The following is a 17,508-nucleotide window of genomic DNA, read 5'->3' as shown; positions in this document are numbered from 1 at the left end:
TGGAGACTCAAGACATTGCCTTGCTAACACACAAACTGCCCTGCTTTTGAAAACCTAGAGGTCAGTTTTCAAAGCATGCCCAGGAATTTACCCTGCGACTCCCATTGACACTAATGGGAATTGCATAGCTAACTCCTGGAACATCACTTTGAAAGCATATTCCTTAGATGGTGAGCGATCCAGAAAAAGGGTAGCATAAACTATGGAGAGACATTCACTGATCGAGAGATCAATTTACACTTTGAAATATTATACTAGTGTGTATTATTCCTGTTATGTGATCAGTGAGAGGATTTTAAAATTCACCACATTCACAAAATAAGTCACCAGGAGTAAATAAAAAATACTTTGGCAAGTGGCAGGCAGACTTGCTAACCAGTTTAAAGTGATATTTGTCAGCATTGAAGAGATGAAGTGATAATTGGAGCTGTTTGGTGCTGATATTATTCTACAGTTAGTGAACTTTTTCTTGTTCTGAGCAGATTTAAGTTGCATATCTGTATTTTTAAATATTTTTGTTATTTGTTTGGTGTAAAAAATATCCAATTCTGCTTCCTTTTGCTCCCATGCTTTTCAGTTCTCTTCTAGAAGGTAATTTCATGGTGTTTATGCTTCAGTAAATATGGAAAGGATACATTTTGTGAACTGACATTATTTAGTGTCTGAAGCTTTTTTCATATATAACCTGAAAATGTTGTAACTGGATTTTATTAATTATTATTTTATTATAAATAATTATACATGTATTGTACACAAAAACATTGTGCTTGTTTATGTTTTATACCCACTGACTAAAGAAGACATTATTTTTATTATTATTATTTTATTACTTGTATTGTGGGTATGCCTAGAAGCCACAGCCATGGAGCCAGAGCCCCATTGTGCTAGGCACTGTACAAACATAACAAAAAGACAGTCCCTTCTTCAAACTTTACAATCTACTAGGGCTATAGTAACAGTTCCATTGAGATGTTCCAGTGATATCATAAACCATGAAAGTCGTGCTTAAGTAGTGTGCATAATTATCTAGAACTAAGGAATGTAATATAGAACATGGATACTGTCCCTTACTCTCCTGCTTCTTTCAGATACTACTGATGTGGCTAGGTCTTTGAAGCTCCTCCAAATCAGCTATGTTTTGAAAATACTGCTTGAGCTGAGTTCAGTAAGAGTAGTTGATGGTGCATATACTGATGGGGTGAATCTCTGTAATTGAGGGATGTAACATAAATACCAAAGAATGTAGTTGGATTCTCATAATTCATAGACATGATATCATACCTACTGAGAAGTTCACAGAGTAACACTAGTAATCAAATCCTTACTCACACAAGTAGTCCCATTCACTTCAGCAAGCTCTTTTAATAAAAAAAAGATTTTGCCAGATATGTTTAAAATGTTTGGATTGCAAACATATTCATGTGCACATTCACAGTGCAAGGGATTTTGTTTGTTCTAGAGCAGTTTTTCCTTACACTTTTAGGCAATGATTATCAAGATAGTATCATATAGTGATGTTGGTGTAGAACGGCTGGTGTCATCCACTCCTGGAAGGTCTTCATTTTGTTGATGGTTGAAATATTTCCTATGTAGTCTGCAGAGTTTTGGATCCTTCTGAATGAAGGCTGTAGACTGTAAACTGTTTTATGTAGACTGTAATCTGTTTCAGTCAGGGACTGTCTTTTTTAGAGGTGGGCAATGTGTGTACATTGCCTGACATGATGGAACCCAATCCCTCATTGGAGCCTCTAGGCACTACCACAATTAAAATAATTATAAATGTGTTGTTAATATACTTGCAATACTTATCTTATTTATTCAAAATAGATATATAATTTACAACAATTACATGCAAATGTTTAGATGAAAAGCTATAGATCCATATTTAAAAACACACATATGTAGTTAATCTGTATTCTCTGTTCAAAAGTGTCTTAGGATAACTCATAATTGTATATGCTCAACAGCATTATTTTCCTGGAAGTTCACCCAGCCTTTTAGGTTCTGGGGTTTTTTAATTAAAAAGGTCACAAACCATTATATCTAAATTTCAAAGAATTTACCAATTAGCTGTAGTCTGCAATGCCCAGCAGGTGGCTTTTATACTATTAAAAGGAGATTGTTTCCATCTCTGATCAAAGCAGAAACAAAAGTAAGGAAAATGTTAAGTATTTTGTTATGTAGCGCAAACCGTATGGTGTGTAAATTATAGGTAAATTGTGGTGAGGGGGATTAAATTGTAGCATTGCAGGAAATATTTTCTTTTGTACATTTTTAACACTATTCTTCATGAGGATTTTAATGGTAATAATTAAATATCTGTTTAGATTATTGATTGGCTAAGAAGATTAAACAGCCTGCTATTTCTTAAAATGAAGATGTGAGAGTTTTCAATATTTAAAAGTAAATATAAATGCACTGTAGTCGTTTAAAGTATGTATACAAGTATTAATGTCAAATTAGAGTAAACTAGATGAGAAAAGATTTTTTCTCAAGATACTGAAAAAGTTCTAATTTGCACTTTTCAATTAATTTAACCTTTCCAGATTTGTACCTACTTAGAAGAATGTTTGTGGCCTTTTGACCCTTTTGTTATCCCTAACTCAGAAAGGCTTTTATTCTGTAGGGCTTAGGTATAAAAAATAAAAAGGAACGTTAATGGCATAACAGTCCTTTCTGATCACTCTGTGTAAGATGTTTATGCAAAGTGTCAATAGAAGCAATTGGCCTAACAGTGTGACAACCTACTTTGCTTGGAAATGGGCTAATCTCCTGTTTGGGTTATCCAGAGGTCAGGTAGGGATTTCTTTTTGCACTCCCCATAGTGCATGGGTACACAACTCATAAACACTGTTGGGAAGAAATTAGAGTCTACTGAGCCCTGATGAGTCACAGTTAAAATCCCAAGAATATAAGTCTCACAGCTTTTTTTAATTAATTGAATCCCCCCATCTCCTTTTCAGTTTTTTTTTTTCTTTTAGCACCATACCAAACACCGTACTTAAACATATACATATGATACTGACCCTCACGGATGTTCTACCAGTATCATTATCTGGTGCTTCACTTTCATTTTTTTCAAGTAGACATCATCCCACGCCATTCTGAAGTTCATGTGGAAATTTACGTTAAATCTCAGTTTTCCAGTGTTACCACTGTTGCCCTGTCACAGCAGGTTGGAACTCAATAAGCGCTCAGGCAAGCATGGCAGGCCATGAAATAGGCCTTGGCGGGCTTCATGCTGTGAACTCCTGCCTTAGTGAATCAGCTTCTGTGTGTTTTTATAACTGCCTTTTTTCTCTGTTAATTATGCCCCAAGGCTGTGGAAAGACAGCATTTATCTGTTGAAACAGACTAAGCAGCAAGTGTTCTGACATGTTTATCAGGCAAATTGTACCTGACAAAAGGTAATTACACATGCAATCAAGTCTAGAAGTAACTGGGTGATTAGGGGTTAATAAACTGTTTAGCATAAGAGATATCCTTGTGTTCAAAGAAAGTGGCTAGAAAAGGATAACTAAAAGCAAAGCAGTAAAAAATAACTTTTTTTTTTCAGTATGTGGATTTAAGTTCACAAAAATCAAAACAGGTTTCTAAAGTAGCAAAAATATGCAACTCGTCTTTCTCACAAACTCTCAAATAGCTCAAGTATCAGAGGGGTAGCTGTGTTAGTCTGGATCTGTAAAAAGCAACAGAGGGTCCTGTGGCACCTTTAAGACTAACAAATGTATTGGAGCATAAGCTTTCGTGGGTGAATACCGCATGCGTCTGACGAAGTGGGTATTCACCCACGAAAGCTTATGCTGCAATACATCTGTTAGTCTTAAAGGTGCCACAGGACTCTCTCTCAAATAGCTGGTACCTAGCTGGGCAAGCCAAAGCTATTTGTTGGGTCAGTTGATAGCAAAACACAGATAAAGGCACCATTCCATCTGTACACCGCTATTTAGATCATTTAAAATTATTCTAGAATTACTTCACGAGAAATGATCTGGTTTTGTTCTCTAACTGGCGCAGCAGCACACATTCCCTTCTTTGCTGGCCAGCTCTGGACTAGCCCTAGCTGCCATAGGGGACCTCCCAAGCAGGATTGTGCCCAGCTCTTGCCCAAAAGCAAAAGGGGAAGACAACTCTTATGCACCTGAATAGAACTAACCACAGTGGAGACCATAACATTTTGCTGCTTACAGTATAAATATGTAGCTGTTTGCAATATATTAATAAAAATATTTGAATGTAGGAAGACTCTGGTTCTCAAGGATAGTTCAAAGGTGGGTTCAGGTCTCATGAAGACAATCACTGCAAATAAATCCGCTAAATAAGGTTCTAATCATATATGCAGATCCCTCCAAACTGAATTTAAGAGCCTACAGGTAGAAAGGAAGATCCTAAAATATGTTCAGAGCAGGTGATAAACACCTTAACTACCTTGAAGAAAAAGTGCATGACTGTGGTGTATTTGCGAGGTGAATTAGGTTCATAGAGTGATGCAGCTCCAAGAATTCTACATACAAAACCTCCTTCCCACACATTTTCTATACTTATAAGATCTGAAGGACTCAGACTGAGCAGCGTAAGGCTCTGAATAGCAGCAGTTAATGCATTACTGAGCATCGATTACTATAAATCAGTTCACAAGCAGTCATATCACGAGTTATTGGAAGACAGCAAGAGCTTTGAAACCATAACATATTCACAGCTACCTTACTTAGAGCCTGAACCTTATCCCTATAGCCCTTATAGAACTTTTTTTTTGACCTGTGGGATCAGTCTTACTACAACATTTCATGTTGATCAAAACAGCATTCTTGATAGTCATCAATTGACTAAGTTGGGAGCTCTTTTAATTGAGGAATAGTTCAGTATCTGCTACAAGTGGTACTTAAGGTATCAGAAACCTTTCAGTAAAAAGGACCTGAATCAGTCCACATGATGCAAGAGATGGCATAGCTTTCCTTTTGTCCAAATCCAGTTCACCTGAAACAGTGTAGATGTAGGGCATGTGTTGGTTGTGTGAAGAGCATTTAGAAAATATATAGACAGGACCAAGACTCTCAGGAAATCACAGCATCTTTTCATAGGTATCATTCAAGATGCCGGAGCAGAAAAGTAGCAAAAGACTACTAGTAAGAGTATGTAAAGCTGGGAACATGATACTTCCAGAGGGTAACATAGCACAGGCAACAGCTACCTTGTATGTGGGAAGAGTATGTGCCTTAGCAGAGAAAATCATCAGTCCTGACGTTCACTAAAAGTTGGACCAGGAAGGTCTCCTCCTCAGACTCACCTTTTCCATAGGCAAATCCTCCAAGAAGTGGGAAAAGTTGTTACTGACATTTTATAATATTTTTTCATTAGCTTCTCTATCTGGAGAGAGCATGGAACTTTCCTCTTGCTCCTCCTCCTTTCTCATGCACTTGTATGTGGAGTTGTTTCTGTGCTCTCCCCTTTCCATACTCCTTGTTAGCTATGTCACAGTGTGAAAGGCTGACAGATATGCTCTATCTTGATAATAGCTTGATATTTCTCTTAACTGGGATATTTGTTCTGCTTACCTGTAAATTTCTCTTCTCAGATGTAGCTTGCCTCGCTGTCTTGGCCCACTCTTGTTTTCCATGAAGGTTACAGGAGAAAAGTGTGGGATAAAGTGTTTACAGCAAAACCTTTCTCATGTCACAATATGAATATAGTTATCTTTGTATATATGACAGTATTTTTCAGCCTTGTGCTAAATCTGTTCTAATCAGAGGTAGACAGGTGGATCCTCAAGTGTGTGTGTCTGATGTTGGGGAGTAGAGGAAAGCTGCCAGAGCTCTGCACTGCCTCCACGCTGGAGAGGGGAAGGACCCATCCAGTTTGAAGGATTGCTATACATGTTATCTTTGAGAAGATAAATTTACAACTAACATGAACAAATTTCCCATTATACCTTTAAAAGGAAATCAGATGTTACTTCTCAAGGACCAGTGTGTGTGAGTGAATACTCAACACTAGAAATCTGACTTTATAGAACCGTATATTTTTTAAGTACTTGTTAACTGTATTTAGCTGGTACTTCATAAACAGATGGAAAAATAACACTTCATTTCCTGCTGACATCTCTAATTACATGCATTTATTTCTCTTATTACCATGCCTACCATTGTGGTCCATTCACCATTAGATAGACCACCACTCTTCCAGTCATAATCACATAATGTTCCTGTAGCAACTACAGCAGCTAACTTTTTTTTAGTGGAAAAAGTAGCATTAGGAAAATACTGAGTGTAATTTTAGTTGTCTTAAATGTGTTGTGGCAGCTAGAAGCAAGGAGAGCCAGCACCAGGTGATCAGCAAATTCTCCATAGACTTGTGTCACATAATTTAGAAAGCACTGGGTGGGATCACGTAAACCTGTATGGCAATCAACAATTTATATTTTTAGTTGATTTCCATTTTTGGCAGAATTAGCCTTTTTGTGATTAGACCTGCCCTCAATACATTTTTGTCCTGTTCCATGCTAATTAATTACAGGATTTAAATCCCCAAGGATTACAAACCTCCTTTATTTCAATGCAATTTAGCATATTTAACATATTACATCTGCTGTATTATGAGTCATGTCAATGTCAGATGCCAAATCTAAAAAGAGTATTACCATTACATCTTTACCTTGGTGAGGAATCTTGGTTATTGCATAACTTCACCACATGTTGAATCTTATTGTGGTTTTGCATGCACCTAATCTCTGTCACATAAAAAGATAAATTTAATAGGTGTCCTACGGTGGACAAAAAATAGCTAATGTAGGGAAAAGTCTTGTTCTTTTTCATCTTGCTTTTCTATTGAAGGTGCACAGATTTTCGTGACATCTTACTTATATCTAGGTGTTTTTATGAATTGAAGAAAAGATCTTTTTAACCCTGTAGTTCTTCTGTTTTTAAAAAAACAGTGTAGGTGTGATTCTCAATATGTTTCCATTCTATAAATAAAAGGGGAACCTTCCTGTAGTTAATTCATCACATAAATTCCCGTGCTCTTTTGTGAAAGATTGCATAGGCTAGTGGATAACTGTCACCTTCATGTTTCAAAGAGTGAGTTAAAATACCATGAAAAATGCAGTACTCATAAAATTGCTATTACTGTTTTCATCTATGAGAACATAGATTATGCTCCAGACCATCCCCCATGTAAAAATGCCATGCTGTTTTGCAAGAGAATTCATGATTGTCATGCACAGTGGAAAACCTGTACAAGGAAGTAAAAGTTGAATGAGAATCTATGTCTCGTACCTCTGCAGAGTTCCCATATACACCTGGCCATACAACTGAAGGAGACTTAAGAGCTGGGTAAGGGTTGATCTGAAGATACTTCCCTTGCATCTGATGTTCCTGGAATCAGCTATCTATCCCTGCTAGTGTGTTGGCTGCTTGCCAGCCCTCCCCACTAGCAAATTGCCTGCATTGACATTACATTCGCGAAGTGCCAGATCAGATGCAGGTGACATGAATGGCCAGGACATGAATCCAAAGAATCGCAGACCAGGCAGCTCTTGTCCACCCACGCTGTACAGTACATGCTCTCGAAGCCCATTACATATAGCAGTATGTCACAGCAATACATGCAGCTGTGAGTGGGACAAAATGCACAAGTATAGAGTTGTATGCAACAGCAGTCCAGCCTTCAGCAACCGCTGTCGTTATGTCCCATTTCCTCCAGCAGCAGTGAATAATTGTCACACTGGAGCCCCTGAACCTGTGTACAGAAGCAGGAGGGGAGTTATGATTGGATGACATGTCATTTGATCGCAGGTCCATCATGGTTCACTGCCACAGTGTAGTGGCAGCTGCTCTAGTTTAATAAACAAATCAGGATGAGTCTGGCTGCTGTGTAACCATTTGACCATGTTGGGGCTGTGGGGGAACTGTACTAGAACCTGACTCTCCCTTTGCTGATACTCCGGTTTCTATCTGTCTTAGGTACTTACCTGGCACCCATGTAAGTACCATACTCTCTGAGCACCTCACAATCTGTAATGTATTTATCCTCAGAAAGAAGGACTAAGTGACTTGCCCAAGGTCACAGACGAAGTCAGTGCTGAAGCGGGGACTTAAAGCCAGGCCTCCCAAATCCTACACTCGCACCCTAACCCCTGGACCATCCCAGTTGTTTCCTCTCTGTACCTTGAAACAGGTTTGGAGTGCATAGGGTGTGCCTGAGGCACTGAAGAAGGTAGGACATTTCTCCACATTGAAAGTAAGACCTTTGGGTGGGGAAAATATTGTGTATACATCCTGTTTTTAGGAAAATGAGCATGTATCCCTGCTTAATTGAGCCCTAATCTTCCAACAGGGCCTTCACTATCACTAAGTCATGAGTGCCTGGAAGCAATCAGCAGCTAGACCAAGAGAAGTTGGCTTTAGAAAAGACTGAGATGATGGTAGCAGGAAAGGGGAAGCACTTTTAACTTTAACACTCTAACCTCATCAGTGACCAAGGGCTTTAGACTACAAATTGTTACAGTGATGCAAAGCCTCAGGGTCATTCTGAACTCATCATGAATCCACGTTCTACAGATTACAACAATGATAAGGAATGTTCCTTCTATCTGTGACTGGCCAGGAGATTGAGCCATTTTCTCTCAAATGGATTTAGCCACAGATTAGATTATAGTAGCTCAGGTTTTCTGTAGGTAAACACAACCACTCAGAGAAGGCTGAAGTTGGTCTCTTAAGAAACGCCTCTACTGTGATGCCCATGGTAAACTTCCTAGTGATAAAGGTAGGCAGGTGAGATAGTGTTTTATTAATATATCTTGTTTGCTTATTTTATTAAGAAAGCAAAGCCTCCAGGTTGTACTGTTGGTTAATATTTGTTCCTATTGCTGTTATCCTTGTTCTTCCACTCTCCACCTTGGTTCTCCATCTACTTGTGGCATCTTGTCCCCCTTTGGTGTACACACTGCCTTTTATTGTATGCTTTAACAGCATTCATCACAGTGGGACTCCAATGCAGATTAGGGCCTCTGGGCACTACTTTAATAAAAATAAGTAAAAAATAAACATGCAGGAGCAAGCCTAGCATGCATCAAAGGTTGGTCTGAACATAATCTGTGCTTCACAAACTCCACTGATTACCAATCTGCCTCAGAACAGAAGTCAAAGTCCTAGTTCTATCTACAAAACCCCTAAAGTACTGGAATCTAGCTACTTCAGTAACTCACCCTATCTGACTTTCCAAAGCAGTTAGGATGAGCACCACAAAGGTACTTCTGTACCTAAACCCCAGATTTAGGCACTTTAATATGTGGTTTAGGTGCTTAACTTCAAGTTTTGGCTTCACTGCAATCCACAAAAGTCTCACTGTAGGCACTTAAACTCACTCAGCACTAAGTTTTCAGAGTATAGGTTCCCTAGCCACCTAGGTTTCTGCCTCTGGGCATGTACACTGCTGTCCCCTCTAGGCATCTAGACACCAGTCTTCTGCCTAAGACCCAGAGCAATTCACAAACCAGGGAAAAAGAGGTGTTTGGCCACATAATTCAGGTGTGGGCCCTAATCTGGTAGGCAGCCTCTGAGCATGCCTACTGGATCAGGTCCCATTCAAAACTGGAGGAGGGTGGAGAGGCAGTGCCATGACTGTTTTGTGTGAAGTGCCTAATGTGGGCCCACAAGAAACTCCATAGGTGCCAAAGCACTTGACTCCAGGCAGCAGGTTCTTGTTCATGGATCACTAAGCAGAAGAAGGCACTTCCCTGCAACCTGGATTTAGGGGCCTATCTCCATGAGAGGGGTGGGGCTTAGCACACACTCCTCTCCTCCTCCCCCTCCTTTGGCTAGTTTAGGTAGCTCCCCACCTAGTGGGCTTGTCTATACTTACGCGCTGGTTTGGCAGCAGGCAATCAAGCTTCTGGGTTCGATTTATCGCGTCTTGTCTGAACGCGATAAATCGAACCCAAAAGTGCTCCCCGTCGACTCCGGTAATCCTGCTCGGCGCGAGGAGTATGCGGAGTCGACGGGGGAGCCTGCCTGCCACGTCTGGACCGCGGTAAGTTCCAACTAAGGTACGTCGACTTCAGCTACGTTATTCACGTAGCTGAAGTTGCGTACCTTAGTTCGAATTGGGGGGTTAGTGTAGACCAGGCCTAGTGTGCTGTCTTATGTGGATCTCATTTGCAGGCACCTATCTCTTCCCATGCATTGCACAAAATGCTGAGTTGTCCAACTCAGCTTACATGCACAGATATTCCACTGCCTTTCAAAAAGACCTGCATCTTCTATGTTTATGATGGAGGATCCCCAAAATAATGCATTGCTTAACTAAAGAATAATGTTACAGTGCCAACTTAAATAATTAGCTTTTGAGCTAAACTGAGTGAGTATTTGCTCAAATTGGCATTTGACCCTGAGCAGGAGTAACATGTTCTTTAGCTATATCCAGATATGTAACCAATAGGAAATGAAATAGTATCCTCAATTTTTACACATCTTTCACTTAAATGAGATATTCAAACAAAATCTAACACTCATGAACATCTTTGTGGCTTGTAATGCTCCCTAGAGAAGTTTGAGACAACAGATCAATAAATATATCACAAATCCATTATACATCTATCTATGGGGAAGGATAACAAATGTTAATATTATCGTATTAATTCAAGCATAATTGCGTAGATATTACTAATTTAAGTAATATGTGTTCCTTATTTTATTTAACTGAATATAATAAAATTTAACTGAGTTTTTTTAAAAATAAAATGTAAAAGCTATTATTTCACCTTTTGTATTTAATGCATAATGGTTATTAATGTATTAGTTATTAATTCATTAATAGTTCAAGACTTTAAAGGAGGACTTGGGTTCCCGAATTTATTTGTATCATGTTACTCTTCAGGGCAGGGCCTGCCTTTTACTGTGTTTGCAGGGAACCCACTCTAATGATCCCTGATATTGATTTGGGGTTTTGGGCATTTTTATAATACAAATAGGTAATAATATTGCTAGTGGCTTGCCACAGTTACATAGTCTCCTTAAACCAGCTTGGCCACACCCCATCTGGCTACCTTTTAGAAAAATCTGAAAATAACCATGATTTAATCTTGTCCAGACTAATTATTTTAAGGAAACCCGTAATTTAAATACGATTGAATGATCTGGAGTGAATTTCTGAGTAAACAGCGGCCAGAATGGTCACAGCAGTCCTTTATTTGGATAATGTTACACTCAAAATAGATGGGGAAGCCCTTTGTTGGAGGGAATTGAATCTCAGATGGTGTCTTTTAGAGAGTTATAGAGGAAATTTTAGTCTGGAGTATACTAAAATAAGGTATAGCAAATGAGTGAGAGATTGTATTATTCAGCATTTTCTTGCCTCTCCTCTAGTCTTCCCTTGCGCCTTATTATTTGATTTTCAAAACCCGACATCATGTCAAAAATACAGTCTGATGGAGTTTAATTATCCCATTACTTTACTTCAGTCATCTGACTTTGATTGGTAGGTATTTCTTGCTGGAAATAGTATGAGAAATCGCTTATGGTGGATTATTTTTCTATTTGAGGAATATGTTTTAATACTGTAACACTCCCAGACCAGTGATTGAGTGCTTTTTTGCTATAAATGGAAAGCCGACAGTAAAAGAAAGTTGGAATGAGAAAAGAGAATTGGGAGTTTGTTCCCCAACAGTTGTCCGGAAAAAAATTTAAACTTTTGTTGTTATTGTTTATTTATTTATTATTAACCAAACCTATTTTCAGGGAGTTGGTTTGAGGCGTTGCCTATAGTGAGAATTTGAGCCATGGTGTGCTGAACTGGTGCTTTGTATCAGTGTAGCTGACGCTGCTTGAAACCAGGAAATTTTCTCAAAATTATTCTCAAGGAAAGATTGGATAACAGAACGGTTTAAAACAAGCAGCCTAAGTGGACTGATGCTGTAGATGTGGAAGGTGGAAGTTGGATTCATATGCGCTGACCCTTTCCTAGAACTAGTGAGCACTGGACTAGGCTAATAGAAAACATTGGGGGGGGGGAGATATAGTATTGTAAATAGCACACAAGCCGCAGTTGTTGATTCTACTTGATAAGCCTCTTTTCAGGGAGTTTTCGAAAGTGGTTTATTTCCTGTGTATATCTGCTGCCAGGGAACTTTGGTCAAGGCATTGTTGGGACCAGTACTTAATAATTGATACGCAGGTATGGGCGATGTTGCCACAAATGAACTTTGTTTTAAAGCTGCGGGGTGACGTATCAAAGTCTAGTGCCATTTGAGAGACATTTTACTTGGGGAAATAGCCAAGAATGGTTTAGTAAGTGTGGGGGTCAGGGAAGCCCAGACTCATGTTTATTATGGAGTTTGTAATTATGGTTTGAATCTTGGTTGTCACTTTAATTTGCGAGGATTCAGTTCTACTCACTAATGGACTCCGGGCAGGTTTTTCACGTGTCAGTAACTGGCAAACGAGCTGTCTTCATCCTTCAGACGGTGTGTTTGCAGTGTAGATTTAGTGGGATTTTACTGTTCCATTTAAAAGGATAAAATATTCGATAGAGTAAATCAAACATTGAGAGCTTTAATACGGGACTGGAGTGGGCTTGCAGCAGCAAATCAGTTCTGAGGAACCGCCTTTCTGCTGCTCAGAGAATGAATTGCAGATCCGCAGCTTCAATTTCGGCTGCTCTTTATTCATAAAGTAACGGGAACTGCTGATTTCTGTACGGCCACATTAGCCTCCAGAGAAGCGTGAACCGCTCAGCGTGATTTTAGTCGGTGTTCATTTGCAAAGGGGGGACATGATGGCTTAGAAAGGACGACAGCCTGCCCCAGCCCGCCCGTTGAAAAAGCGTGGTCTTCAGAGACCAAAACCCTCAGCAAAATTCAAATTACAGGGGCTCGCCCCTGGCTTCTGGAGGCGCCCAGAGCTCCCACTAAGACACAAGCAATGCAAGATTGGGACCAGTCAGGAAAGCAGATGCACGTCTCTAGGCTGGTCCTTTCCTCTGGGTATCAGTGTGTCCGGGTAACCAGAAAATTCAATGGCTAACCACTGTTGAATGCATCACTGGGCAGATCTAACTGCTTACTTTCCAGCGACCCCTTCACTTCAGTGGGCGTTTTCAGTTTGCTCTGCTTGCAGCGTTCCATTTGTTAAGATGCTTTTTTCTCTGGAGCAGCGTATATGGTGCCCGCCCTGCCTTTGCGAAGATGCTCCGTTTGTATTGACTTAAGCCAGCTTGCTGGCCCCTGAGCCTGCAGTCTGTACTCAGGCAAAACTCCCATTGATGTCAATGGGAGGTTTGCCTGAATGAGGCCTGTAAAATCGTCCTCCCGGGCGGTTTTTTCTTTTGTTTCCGAGTTAAACTCTTCAGCTAGCGATGGGGAAAAGTTTAGCGGGCATCGAAAATTAGTGTTTGCTCCATTTGTATCTTACTCAAGCAGGGCAATAGCTATTGACTGTGATTGCTAGCAAAACCAGGGTAGTAACTGCCCCAAACGGGGCAATGCCTCCTTTGCGTTGAAGGGAGTCCTGGGGAACTTTGTTTAACATCGCAGAGTAGCGGGCACTACTGCAGGATTTTCCCATTTCCCATCGTTATAGCCAAATAGGCAATTACAGATAGACTCACGCTAATAAATAATGGGAGTGCTCTTTTGCCCTCTCTATTGTTTAAAGAAGCAAAAACAAAACAAAAAAGCAACAGGGTAAATTAAAACGACAAGGTGCAGAAATAGGAAGCCGAACTGACGATAGTAAAGTATTTAGCTGTTTGAAACAATTAAAACGTGGATAGGAAGTAGGTTTTAACTGGCTTAAAGGGGATTATGGTTTTAAAGTTGGATAAAGGGGTTGCTGCTTTAGTTTAGATATCACATTAGCTTTTAAAAGATTACTTTTATATTTGACAACAGCTCTGACGGGAGATTATAAAGCAAATACTCGATTTTAAAATGCTACCAAACACAGGGCCTGTTTTTTTTTTTTTTTTCAATTTGTTTTATATTTGTTTGGACTAAAAGAGCTCCCAGGGCTAACAAGCAGAATCTTGAACCCGCCCTTTTCCAATCCCGGGGAGGATCAGTCACCATGGAGAATCCAGCGGGGGTTGTTTAATGCACTTAATTAAGATTATCTGAACCTCTGGTTTAAATTACTGTGGAAAAAAGTAGAGTTGCAAACTCTCTTTCAAAGGTAAAATGTTCTGGTGGGCTAGCAAAATGGGAAGCTTAAAACATTAACATTCTCCTGCTAGGTTGGTTTACGTCCAGCAGCCCATGAAAATATAAGGTAGACCCAAGCACGGGAATGAAACGAAAAATGCAGTAGGAAGAGAAGGGAGATCGTTAAACAATTAAGGTGTTTGCTGCTTAATCCTTCGCTTTTAATTATTTATTTCTGGTGAAGAATGTTAAGTGACTTGTGCAGAAGGATTCCGTGTAAAGTCGCAATGCTATGAGACTCGCTTTGCAAACACCACTGGAGTGATCATATTGTTTCCTGGTGGGGATGTAAGACTGTTTTAAAATCCATTCTAGGGCGCCACTTGTCTGAGAAATCGCTAGTACTTCGGGGATGTTAAAACGTATCATTCTCCCCTCTACACCAAGGGAAGAGAGACAAACCTAGGTCTGAATCTTAACAGCTTGTCTTTCTGTCTTCTTCATGTAGCTTCTGGACCTTTTTATGGTGTGGGACTGGTCAACCTACCTAGCTGATTATGGTCAACCTACTTCTAAGTACTTACGAGTAAATCCAAGCACAGCCCTTACCCTCCTGGAGAAGTGAGTATGTAGTGCCAACACTTTGTGGGGGGTTCTCTTGAAAATATTACTGTTCATGTGAATAAGAGAAATAGAATGCGGGCTGATTCCAGCAGCTAGCGTCCCTGTTGCTGATCTTCTCCCAACAGCTCTTGCTACCTCGGTTTTAAAGACAAACTGAATTTAAATGCTTCTGCCCTTTCTCCTTTCCTTTAAGGTTAGCAGCATAGTCTGTACCATAAAGTTACTGATCATGTTAACATGAACAGCAAAGCGCTAGCCTCTCTTAGGTTGTCAGGCTCATTTTATAAAACTGAATCTAGAAATGTGCGTTTCAATTTGTTCTTTGTCCCAGTTTTAAACAGAGATGTAAATGCCAACTGTTACTGTACTTTATAAATCAGTACTGTACTATATTACACTGACTGTATCGCGATCTTCCCAGGTTTGCTGTGCCCAAGAGAAAATTAAGGTATTTTGGTTAGGAAATTAAACCAAAAACACCACTGAATGAGCTCACAGTCTCATTCAAAGTTTTCCGGTGCCTTGTAGCTCAATATAGTAACATCACGGGACCAAGTTTCCACTTTGTAAAATAAAGCATTTAAAACTCTGGGTGTTCTGCACATTCTCATACTTGAATCTACAGTAGCTAATTAGATTTGAGAAACAGTCTGAAAGGGGAGCATATATATGTTTTGGCTAAAAACAACTTGTCAATCTGCTGCATATAACTGAATCATAAATATATTATGATTTAAATGCGTTATCTGATTTTGTTTCCTTTCCCCTCAATGAATGTATGTTTTGTAGAGTGCATAGAGGGTATGTATTTCCCTATCATGTCATACATATACAATTGTTTTTTATTTTGACATTAGTTTCCTGTATTTCGATTTTAAATCACCACTATATTTCATTTTCAAGTTTCAGTAGTGGTAATAAAGACTTCGGATAATTTATCAATGAATGGCACACCATTTCATTGAGTATGAACTCAAAAATGGAACCAGATGGAGAAGGATCTAAACAACCTTCAATTTTGTTCATTTGCAAATGTAATTTTTAGTGTTATGTTTCCTGTTTATGTAATGTTTAGCTTAATGGTTGTAAACGGTTTTTAAGTCGTATTTGTTAAGACTGGGTCTGTATGCCTGGGATTTAATTTAAAAAACACTGCTAGGCTAAGCACAGCTAAGAGAGACTCCAAAAGAGATTTGTGTAACCTTTAACTCTTATTAACACGAAGTGAACACATCAACAAAGAGAAAAAGTAGCGCTGAATTTATTTTAGCCAGTCCGATTTTCTCTTGCTAGTGACATTTCTAACATGCCTGTGTCATCCACTTTTTTTCTTGCAGAATGAAAGACACTAGCAAAAAGAACAATATTTTTGCTCAGTTCAGGAAGAATGATCGTGACAAGCAGAAGTTAATAGAGACCGTAGTAAAGCAACTTAGAAGTTTAGTGAACGGTATGTCCCAGCACACATAGACCTGTTAGATCGTTTGTATCTCATCGTGCCGAGATGTATTTCTTGGCCACCATTTCTACATAGCAGGCAGGGATGGTGATTAGGACTCTTGTTTGGTTGAATAAAAGAAAAATGCGATAGAGGTGGCTTGTATACGGAGATAGCAGTAAATAATACTTTGTATGTATTTTTAACGAATTGAATACTATTTTATATATTGTAAACAAATGGTGGAAATGGGACTGTAAAATAAAAAGCAGGTCACTCACACTGTACATGAAATACCTGAACTGTAAATACATTATTTAGAAGTGGGTAGCCGTTACATACAAATTTTTGCTCCAGTTAGAAATTACTGGAAAAAAGTTTTGCTATAATCCTTTAATTGCCGTTTTCCGAATAAATCCTAATTTAATATTTTTAAACGTTGAAATACATGCGTTTCAGATGTTGCCTGGTCGTTTTCTTTTTATTAATTGTATATTAGCCTTAAAAGTGATTGGGACATAATTTTGTATACCAATTTTGTAGTGTGGAGGTACGAAAAAAATCTTCTGATTTTTTTGTACACTTTAAAACTACCTGAAAACCAGACTTGATATATATTCAGTGTTAGGGCTTATAGCTTTGTTCTTCAGAAGTGGTTTAATCTTGAGTTTATGAATGTAAATAACCATTTGAATTCTCTGCAATGTGCTTTGGTTTCTGTTCCTCAGGGGTAACCTTTATAACTGTACTTTTGTAGATGATTCCCGGTCCCCTGTTTTCCCCTCCAGACTAAAGTAAGGGATACAAGATTTACGATATCTGATCTCATACCAAGTCCCTGTGTGTCAATATGTATGTTTATACAAATAGAGCCATCCCCATAATTAGAATTCCCTCCTACGACCAATATCTATGCCCTGTAGTATCCTGGCTATTTTAAACATAAGGAGAATGTATAATAAATACAAACCAAACCATCTATGGAACATGTAAAAAGAATGTACATTTCGCTGTATTTTAAGTTATTGACGGTCTAAATACAGTAATATAAATCTTACCCTTATTTTTGAATTTTATGTATTAAAATGCATCTCAGACTTAAATTTCATGTCGGACTGTACAGCAGAGTTCATTTCCCCTGTTTTCTATCTTTCAATTATTTACTCTCCTTTTCCTTTGTAAGCTGAGACTGGAAAGGTTCCTGTGTACCCGCCTTCACCTCCGTGATGGAAATATTAAACATGTTCAGCAAACTCTCCATACGGTGTCATTGTCCACATCCGTGTTTGTTTGTGTGTCCCAGGAAGCTTGGTGC

General features: G+C 39.0%; 1 protein-coding gene across 8 annotated transcripts in view; it reads left to right on the top strand.

Moving 5' to 3' along the window:
• Window positions 1-17,451, top strand: part of EXOC6 (exocyst complex component 6) — a 184,453-nt gene extending 167,002 nt beyond the window's left edge. For 4 of the 8 annotated variants that reach the window (XM_034777839.1, XM_034777836.1, XM_034777840.1 and 1 more), the window contains 3 exons: window positions 14,640-14,752; window positions 15,545-15,556; window positions 16,093-17,451. In XM_034777839.1, the coding sequence (XP_034633730.1) occupies window positions 14,640-14,752; window positions 15,545-15,556; window positions 16,093-16,225 (258 nt within the window). In that variant the 3' untranslated portion in view covers window positions 16,226-17,451. The remainder of the gene's footprint in view (window positions 1-14,639; window positions 14,753-15,544; window positions 15,557-16,092) is intronic. The other 4 variants (XM_034777841.1, XM_034777837.1, XM_034777844.1 and 1 more) reach the window with 1 other exon arrangement.
• The last annotated feature ends 57 nt before the right edge of the window (window positions 17,452-17,508 follow it).

Source organism: Trachemys scripta, chromosome 7, assembly GCF_013100865.1.
Source record: "Trachemys scripta elegans isolate TJP31775 chromosome 7, CAS_Tse_1.0, whole genome shotgun sequence".
Taxonomy (NCBI): Eukaryota; Metazoa; Chordata; order Testudines; family Emydidae; genus Trachemys; species Trachemys scripta.
Note: the sequence above shows the minus strand (reverse complement) of the source record. Positions and strands in the feature narration are given on the sequence as shown.